Source organism: Nicotiana sylvestris, chromosome 8, assembly GCF_000393655.2.
Source record: "Nicotiana sylvestris chromosome 8, ASM39365v2, whole genome shotgun sequence".
In the NCBI taxonomy this organism is placed as follows: Eukaryota; Viridiplantae; Streptophyta; class Magnoliopsida; order Solanales; family Solanaceae; genus Nicotiana; species Nicotiana sylvestris.
Genome location: NC_091064.1, coordinates 148,295,825 through 148,305,758, shown reverse-complemented (window position 1 = coordinate 148,305,758; position 9,934 = coordinate 148,295,825). Strand labels below are relative to the sequence as shown.

At 40.7% G+C, this 9,934-nt stretch overlaps 1 protein-coding gene across 1 annotated transcript; it reads right to left on the bottom strand.

The window, feature by feature from the left end:
- Positions 1 to 1,830: 1,830 nt before the first annotated feature.
- On the bottom strand, positions 1,831 to 2,535 carry LOC138875821 (uncharacterized). Its single transcript, XM_070154693.1, has one exon. The coding sequence runs from the start codon at positions 2,533 to 2,535 to the stop codon at positions 1,831 to 1,833; it is 705 nt and encodes a 234-aa protein (XP_070010794.1).
- Positions 2,536 to 9,934: the final 7,399 nt, after the last annotated feature.

The window sequence follows — 9,934 nt, the reverse complement described above, 5'->3', positions numbered from 1 at the left end:
CAAACTGGGGCAGCAATTTACTGATCTCGGCTTGGTATTTTTGCAACCTTTGCTTTTTGATCTGGAAAGTCCCTATGACTTGGTTGACGATGAGTTGAGAGTCGCAGCGCAGTCTGACACGTCTTGCCCTGTACTTGAGTGCTAACCTTAATACTGCAATCACGGCCTCATACTGGGCCTCGTTGTTAGTTATATCCGGGCACCTTATGGACTGGCGAATCATTCACTTGTTGGGACTTCAAGTACGAGTCCCAGTTCGGACCCTGACGTGTTAGAATTGTCGTCGATGTACAAAATCCATAGATCTCATGTCTGGGGGGTGTGGGTGGCTTCTTTTTTGACTTCGGGTATTATTTTTACGCTGAAGTCGACGACGAAGTCGGCAAGGACTTGTGACTTTATCGCCCTTTGCGATTGATATGTGATATCATGCTCACTTTATTCTATGGACCATTTGGCTAACTTGACCAATAGCTCGGGTTTATGCAAAATACTTCTACCGAGATGGGGTGGCACTAGAAGTAGGGTCTAAGCTTTCGCGAAGCTACGACCAAGGCCAGGGCCAATTTTTGAGGTGGGGATACCTCGTCTCGGCATCGACTAATTTATTGCTAATGTAATAGATGGGAGATTGCATATCTTTATTTTCTCGGGACTGCACTCACTCCTACTTTGCTTAGAGCGAGGTAGATGAGGAGCCGCTCCCAGGTTCTGGTTTTGAAAGCAGTGGTGGCGACGACAAGTAGGCCTTTAACTCCTTCAAGGTTTGGGCACACTCGGATGTCCATTGGAGTTCGTTATCCTTCTTAAGTACGCCAAAGAATTTGTGGCACCTATCAGATGATTACAAGATAAACCTTGAAAGGACGGTGATGCAGCCAGTCAACCTATGAACTTGTTTTTTGGTGGTTAAGTGCTCTGGTATCCCTTCTATGGCTTTGATCTGGTCGTGTTGACCTCAATGCCTCATTGTGACACCAAAAAACCCAAGAATTTCTTGGAGGCCACACTGAATGCACACTTTTCAGGGTTTAGTTTCATTCTGTATTGCCTGAGTATGTTGAAGGTTTCTCTCAAGTGGTCGATGTGATCTTCTTTTCTTTTGGACTTGACCAGCATGTCATCTATGTAGACTTCCACCGTCTTGCCAAGTTGGTCCTTGATTATTTTTATTACCAATCTTTGGTACGTTGCCCTTGCATTTTTCAGTCCGAAAGGCATGACTCTGTAGCAGTGCGTTCATTGATGGGTGATAAAAGTGGTTTTTTCCTGATCTTCTTCCTCCATGAGGATCTAATTGTAGCATGAGTACGCGTCCAAGAAACTCACCAGTTCGTGCCCGGCCATCGCGTTGATGAGTTGATCGATATGGGGTAATGAGAGAATCTTTAGCGCATGCTTTATTTAAATCAGTAAAGTCCACGCACATTCGCCACTTCCAATTTTTCTTTTTCACCATGACCACATTGGCAACCCATTGCGGGTATTTTGACTCTCTAATTGAGCCATTTTTCAATAACTTTTTGACTTCCTCGCGTACTGCATCGTTTATTGCGGAGTTGAACTTACGCCTAAACTGCCTCACAGGGGGGTGAAATGGGTTGGCGTTCAATTTGTGTGTAGCGATCTCCTTCGGGATACCTGGCATATTTGCATGTCTAAAAGCAAACAAATCTACGTTAGTAGCTAAGAATTGATGGAATTTACCTGGTTCTTGAAGCTTCCAGCCGATGTAAGCTTTCTTGCTGTGGTCATTGCCATCTAGTTGGACGAGGTCGAGGTCTTCTATGGCCCTGTTAACTGCTATGACTCTTTTGCTTTGCCCTTCATTTAATGAGTAGTCATATAATCCAGGGTGATGCGGTAGCATTCTCCAGATGTGCATTGTTCTCCTCGTATGCTGAATATTCCCCATGGGGTTGGAAATTTGATGACTTGGTACAAGCTGTAGGGGATGTCCCTCATGGAATGTATCCATGGTCGCCCTATTATTGCATTGTAAGTCATGTCATGTTCCACGATATGGAATGTGGTTTCCAGAGTGACCCCGCCAGCCAGGACGGGGAGTGTGATTTCTCCAGATGTTCGTTCAACTATATTGTTAAAACCTGTTAGCGTGATGCAACTCGGCACTATCTTATCCTCGAGTTTCATTTGTGCAAGTATAGGGTGGATAATGCATGCTCCGCTCCCATCGTCTACTATAATGCATCTCACATCTGTGTTTAAAATTTGTAAAGTGATAACAAGGGCATCATAGTGAGGAAAAGCCAAACCATGGGTATCCGACTTATCGAAGATGATACTTTCTTCGAGTTTGTCATACCGTTCATGAGTGATCGATCGTTTGAGCTTATGGGTTGTGGTAAATGTTAAGTTGTTGATAGAGGCGTCTTCTTCGCCGCCTATGATCATTTGGATGGTGCAGGTTGGTGAGGACGGCTTCGGCGGTCCCTGATGCTGTTTACGTCCTCTAGCAAAGTTGGTCCTTCCCCAGTCGCTCAATAACTCCTTGAAGTGTCCTTGTCGGAGCATGTTTACGACCTCCTGTCATAGGGCGATGTAGTCCGCTATTTTGTGCCCTCGTTCTTGGTGGAACTCACGAAGTGTGTCTGACTTTTTGGTGTTTGGATCTGATCTCATCTTTTGTGGCCACTTTACCTTCGTTCCGAGCTTCTCAAATGCATAGACTATTTTTGAAGGTGACACATAAAAATTGTGAGTGGATAATAAAGGGGCATACCTCTCTCATTCCGTTGAGTCCTTGTCCTTGGTCTAGGTGGGCCCTCTTTGTGGCGGGAGGGGGCGTGATGGCACTTCTGACATATGACTGATGACGTTCTCTATTAGGTCGTGGATCTATGAGGTCCCTTCTGATATCATTTCTTCGATCCTTCCTGGATTCAGCTTGTACCGAGGTCAATAGATGAGTTGGCCCATTTATGTCATCCTCATCTGCTAGGACTATGGCATAGTAAGAGTTATGTATTTCATTCCAAGTAGTTGGGGATATTTCATAAGCCGACTTAATAACTTTCTGGTCGCCCTTGAACCATTCCTGCTCAGTCCCTTTTGGAAAGCAGCGACGACCATTCCTTCCGATACATTTGGTAAGGTCATTCTTACTCGGTTGAATCAGGCGAGTAAGTCCCTCAATTCTTATCCGGGATATTGTTTGATAGTGAATATATCGTTCACTCTCGCCTCTGCCTTTTTGGACCCAAATGGGCCTCTACGAACTTGTCAGTCATCTTTTCGAATGTTTCGATGGAACGTGCGGGCAACTGCGAATACCAAGTCAATGCTCCTCCAGTGAGGGTCTCTCCGAATATTTTCAACAAGATGGAGTATACTTGTTCCTTGGCAAGGTCATTGCCTTTTACAGCGGTGACATAGTGAGTTACATGATCTTCAGGATCGGTCATACCATCATATATCTTCAGATAGGGCGGCATTTTGAAAGTCTTTGGTATGGCATGAGGGGAAACTTCATCACTGTATGGTTGCTCGATAAACCTATCGGCATCTCTCTTTGGCAAGAGTTTTGGGGCACCAGGTATTTTGTCGACCCTTTCTTGATGCTCTCTCATGTGGTCCCAAAGCACTTTGTTCTCGTTCTCCATTTCCTCCATCTTTTCTAAAATGGTTGTGAGGGTATCGTCACCTACATTATTAACAGTGTGAGTAGTACCTGTTATTAGAGGGAAAGGGCCATGCTGCTCGACCGTAATCGGTGTAACACAAGTTCTTACATTTTCTATGATTGTATCCTGAGCGGGCTTGTGGAGGATGTTGGTTAGCGTGTCAGTTAGCCAAGCCTCAAGGAGCTTTTTCACCGCTGGTGGTGTCTCTTCCGTCATGGATGTGGAGGCTCCTTTACTACGGGACGTTGCGATACTGCTGTGAGGGAGAGGCAACCCGTCTTCCCTAGGAGAGGCATTAGGCATTATGTCCTCGCCTTCTGTCTCAGAAACCTTATTGATGGTATTCAAGAGATTGGTGAGGTCGGTCACTACCCTCATTCTTTCTTCTCTGTTACCTGCCATGTCAGATCTGTGTGTACATGGAAAAAGGAGTTTTGTTATATGTGTTTTTGTTAGCAACCCGTGGTAGTTATAGATTTAGAAGAAACTAAAAATTTAACTAGGAAATCCCCACAGACGGCTCTAATTGTTTGACCAAAAAATACAAACTTTCGGTTAAACTATTAAATCTTATGTAACAGTATAAGGAACAGAGCAAGAGACTCCAAGAAAGCAAACTAAACCATAGATACAAAAGTTTCCCTACAAAGGGTATGGTTCCCATAAGGGACGGCTTGCCAAGCTACACAAATAGTTAATTTGCTTATAGTTGCAAAAGTTTTCCTATAAAGGGGGCTAGCTTCAACAACCCATAAGGGACGGTTTGCCAAGCTACACAACTCAGAAAACTTTTGTACTATAACCAACGTTAGCTGTTTATAACACAAAAAAATTTCGTACTATAATAAGCTAACTTTCTTAGAGTATTCTTACTCTATTTTTATACATGGACCGGCCTTTCCATCCATTTGAAAGAAAAAACAAGAGGGAAATTTAGAAAGCACTCATATGTAATATATCACAAAGGATTTACAAAGATTACAAGATGATCTTACAACTACTACAAGGCCTCCTTTATATAGGACTAGGAGGTTATTAATAGACAAACTTGCATTAAAATAAATCTATCTTACATGGCAAACCTATCTACAAGTGGGTCCCTTTTGGCATGTGAAGGACCTTAGGCAAACCAACTAGAAAACTCCTAAAAACATGTGAAAGAGGTGAAATATACATGGTGTAGCATATGAAAGTATGCGGGAGCATGTGATGGCATGTGAAAGTAGGGTGTTGCATGTGATTAAGAATGTGGAAGCATGTGAAAACATGTAGAAGTGGGACCCGGATAGTATGGAAAGATGTGGAAATTTATCTTGGCATGGGTAGATGATTTTTTAGGATTTTTTGGTAGGTAATGTAGGATTATGGTGGGATTAGCAGGGGCTTAGATAATTATCTTCCATTGATTTTCTGGGTTTATCTTCTAGGCATCTTTTCAAAGACCTTGTGTAGTAACGTCTGGAACTTGATGGTCCTTCTTCGCTATGTTCCTTCTCCTTTGGATTGAGAGATGTAATCCGCAACCTTAATCTGGATATGTCGTGAGTGATCTTTTTTCGGATGACCTCGTATGGGGTTTGATATTCTTTTGCTACTTCCCGGACTCTTTCCCAGTGAGGATGAGTGCTGGTATAATTCCAGCTTGCCTAATCTTTTGGCTATATCTCTCTCGGGATGCACCTATTTTGCTGGAAAAGAATTCTTTGTACCTCGCTATATTCTTCTTCCATGGATAAAATGAACACAGGAAATTTCCACCAGAATGGTGCTTCTGCTTGCGCATGGACTTTTTCATTAATAATCTTTACTGGCCTATGGAACATGAAAACCTTTGTTGTGTAGGAATCGTTGAAACATTTTATCCAGTATCTTCTAGGCTTGAACCATAGTAAAAATACTCTAAGTGCTGGTTCAATGTTATCAAAAATATTGAAGACGTTGCATTTGAATTCCATGAAAATAGAATACTGATGGCATAGGTACCAAAAACCATAATAGTTCCTGTGAAAAATCCTTGGCTTGTGCTATGAATATATGGCAGAATGGATATTCTAGATTGACTCCATAAAGCTTAAGGATGGATCCTCCATGTTGTCGGAAAACTTGGAGCTCATAATAAGTTCTTCTTTCCATTAAAATTGATGGATCAAAAGGATCCATGAGGTTAAACAACTCCGGTGGATGATCTGTTGATTTCAATGAACTTGTTCCTGGTATATTTGAAAACATAAAGATATAGCTAATTAACTTTTGCTTTGACATCATCTTAGCTGGGGAAAATCTCTTTGAGAATTCTTCTAGCAGAGACAAAAAATTTGCGAGAATATTATCTTTTCCTTTTAGATGCTTGACTTGAAACTTATATGGAGAGAACCAATGAGCCCATCTGAGAATCTGAGAATTGGGAATAATTTTTGCATTTATCTGGATCATCCTTGGGAAGGCCTTCATATCCATTTCTATCAGAAATTATGTATGTATCAGGAAAAAATTGAATTTCTTGATTCCGTTCTTTACTGTAAGAATTTCCTTGAAAGTGGAGTGATAATGCTGCTCGGCATCTTTGAACTTTCCATTGGCATATCCACATATTTTTCTCTGGCCATCTTTTTCTTCAAATAGAACGGCACTCCAATATTCATTGCTGGCATCAGTTTGTAGTATCTTCTTACCATCTGAAGGGATGTAGAGGGACTTGACATTTTTAGATATCTCCTTTTTCTGACTGCTTCATCATGTTTCTCTCCCCATGATGGAGCATTTTTCTTGAGCATTCTGTGAGCGGTGAAATGTATGTAGACATATTTAGGATGAAATCTCTTACATAATTTATTACACCCAAGAACTGTTGGATCTGCTTTGTTGTGAGGTTGGTATCCGGAAATTTGAGTACTTCCTGACATATATGTGGTCATGGACTGTATTCACCTTGGACAAAATGCATTTCGAGAAAATCGATCTCCTTTTGAGCAAGAACCATATTTTTTCTGAAAGCATGAAATCGTTCTGTGTTATCAATGCCTCAAATTGACGAAGCAAGTTGACATGTTCTTCTAATGTATCACTAAATAATAGGATGTCATCAATGTAAACTAAAGAGGTATGGAGGATGGGTTGGAATATTTTTATCATGGCTTTTTGAAATAAAAAGGATGCAGTTTTTAATCTGAAGGGCATGGCTTTCCATTGGAAGTGATGATTAGGGATGCAAAATCCCATTTTTGGTCTTTCTTCAGGGTGGATTCCCAATTGCCAAAATCCAGATTTTAGATCAAACTTGGAAAAATATTTGGCCTTGGCTAAGTGGGAGAAAAGAGTGAGTTTATTTGGGATAGGGAATTTATCATCTTGGAGGAAGTGGTTAAGTGGCTGGTAGTTAATAACTAACCTGAGTTTTCCTCTTGTCTGCTCAGCTCTTTTGTTAATATAAAATGCTTCGCATGCCCATTGTGAATCTGATGGCTATATTAGATCAAATTTTAAGAGTTCTTCACATTCTTTCTTTGCAAGCTGAAGATGATCTGGATTCATGCCCGAATGACTGGCTTTTGTTGGATTGATGTTTTCATTCTTCTTGAAAGGGAGCTTGATAAAAAACTCTTTGTTTTTTCATAACGGGCTTTTCCCTTTCTTCATGAAGTCCTTGTGGGATTCAGCACATGAATGCTTAATGAGATTTTGCTCGATTTATTTGATTTGTTCGTCGTTGGTGATTTTGGAATAGCCTTGGAATCTCAGAATAAGGTTTGAAATGCTTCTTAAAAGCTATCCCGTTAGCTTTGATTTGGAGTTGATCTCTAAGTTTTCTGTAAATGTCGAATCCAACAATAAGATCTTTTCCTGGTATATCAGACCCTATCAGCTTGGTTATGTACTTCAATCCTGGAAAGAATTCAATTGTGACCGGATGCTTTATAATGACGGTGGTAGTCAGGATTCCATTTGTTGCAGTGTTAAAATCCTTAAAGTGCAGTACCTATTGATCTTCAAGAAAATAACAGGATTTATGAGTGATGAAGCAGCTCCAGTGTCGATGAAAGCAATAACTCTAGTTGGTTTATCCTATTTGGATGAATAGACCTTAAGTTCTACTTGAGGAACGACTATGAGAGCATTGATCTCCTCTCGGGCTTCGATCACTGGTTCTGAAATTTGGTAGTGATCACTGCCTTGATCTTCATAGATATCGAGAGAGAATAAAGTTTCTTCACTAGGTTAATCATCCATAGAGAACATGGATTCAAGGTCGTTCTCTTTTCCGAGATGTATGCCAGTGTAATCTTCAATCTCTTCAAGGAGTTTGACAGATCTTCTTGATTGGGGACAATTTTTTGCGAAATGTCCAATCTTATGGCAAATAAAGCATCTGTTTTTCTTGTAAAAATTTCCTGGCCTTTCTACGTCTGAAATATTTTGTGCATCTCTTGGAACTTGATTTTTTATTTGGAATTCTGGGCCATCTGAACCTCCTGAATCCTTTCTGTTGTCTAGTTATGTGGCAGGAACATCCTGATCCGGTGTTGTCAAGTGCTGGATTGTGCTGGATAATTTGCTCTAGGGCTGAGCGCTTTGTAAAAATGTCATCTAATGCGACGAAAATAGCTTGCATGATGTAGCCAACTTGTGTGATTGTTATTGACCGAAACTTTTCTTCAATGATGGTCATGGTTCGGCTAGCCAACAACTTTGGAAAGGAAGAGACAAAGGCTTGCTTCAGGTTGATGTCTCCACCGATTTCAAAGTATATTTTTGCCAATTTTTTAAAATGTTTGTCAATGTCATTTCTATCAAATGACACACATTTCATCTCAAAGAGTTGTCTTCGCATTTTCTCTTGTCTTTGGTCAGTATCTCCGCAGAAAACTTTATGTATGATTCTGATGTTGAAGGCAAAATCTTGGGAAGTAAGAAAAGTATTTTTGTCCTGAATCCCAAGTGAATTCCACCAATCTCTAACGATTCCTGAGAACGAGAAGTTAGTTCTGACAGGATGATATACTTTTCTCGTTCCACCAAATTTTTGGTCACCATCCAAGTATAGAAGTCTTGGATCATTTGGAGCCATTTTGAAACCTTGACGTCATCTAAGGTGAAAGTATGGAAGCTAGTTCCAACTGGTTTTGATGCCATGGGTTCATGTCTTCTTTCTGGTATTGGTTCATCCCTCATACCTTCTTGATCCTCCTCTACGTTAGATATTTCTGGGTCTCTTGGTTGGCTTACAAATATTGGGGGATCTTCTTCTTCGGAAGAGTCTGTTGTGGAATTATTGCCTGATTGAGAGTTATCTTCCATTGTATCATCATCTAATGAATTTAGAGATTCTGACCATGTGGTGTCTCCTTCTGACATGTATCTTGGCTGGGAGACATAGAGGTCTGGAGTCTTGTGATCATAAATCATCAAACTTTCGGGGTTAGACCCTTTTGAACTTTCTCTTTGGTCTCGCCTTTTCTTGGTTTGTCTCTGGGCTGTAAGGGCATCTTTCCTTTCGGAACCCATTTTTGCGATATCGAATTCAGTTTCTTCTTTCAAAGGTTGGGTGAAAGAAATGGAATTTTGTGAGGTAGTTGGAAAAGTAGAAAAGGCATAGTCCAATTTTGGTGGGGAGTATGCTTGTAGTGACATAGGGTAGAAGGCAGATTTTGAAGGGAGAATTGAGGGTTTTTTGTGGCTCAAAGTGGTTATTTCTCAGAAGTTGAATTTGTTCCTTAATGGAAATCGTCTCCTTTTGTTGTTGTTGGAAGAACTGGAAAAGTGAAGTTCCTGGCAGACAAATCTCATATTGTAAATTGGCCAACCTTAGTTCCACGGCTTTGATTAGTCCTGAGACGATGTCTGCTCCATCTTTTTCTCAATTGTTTCCACTTTGCTCATCATTTTATTTTGTGTATGGGCCACGTTTTTTATGGTGTTGCCAATATCGTTGAGCACTTTATTTTGACAGATGGAATTTTCTGATTGCCAGTTCATTGTTGTTTCGATGTCAATTGTCGGGAGTTTTCCTCCAGTAGGTAGTACTATATTTTTCTTGGGAATTTTTTGAGCATGGCTTATACCCTCTTTTTCAAAAGGTTGAAGTTAAGGGAAATCTTAGGTATGACTGGAACTTGAAGGACTTAGCATGAATATTTGTGGTTGTGTGGGATTTGTGGTTTTTTGACTTTTTGGGGTATGAGCTGATGGTGGTTTGGCTATGGGTGTGGTTTCACTATCTTCCCAGCTTGGAGTGAACATTTCTGGTAAGTTTGGCCATTCATGGGGTTTATAACTGACAAGAAATTCATATT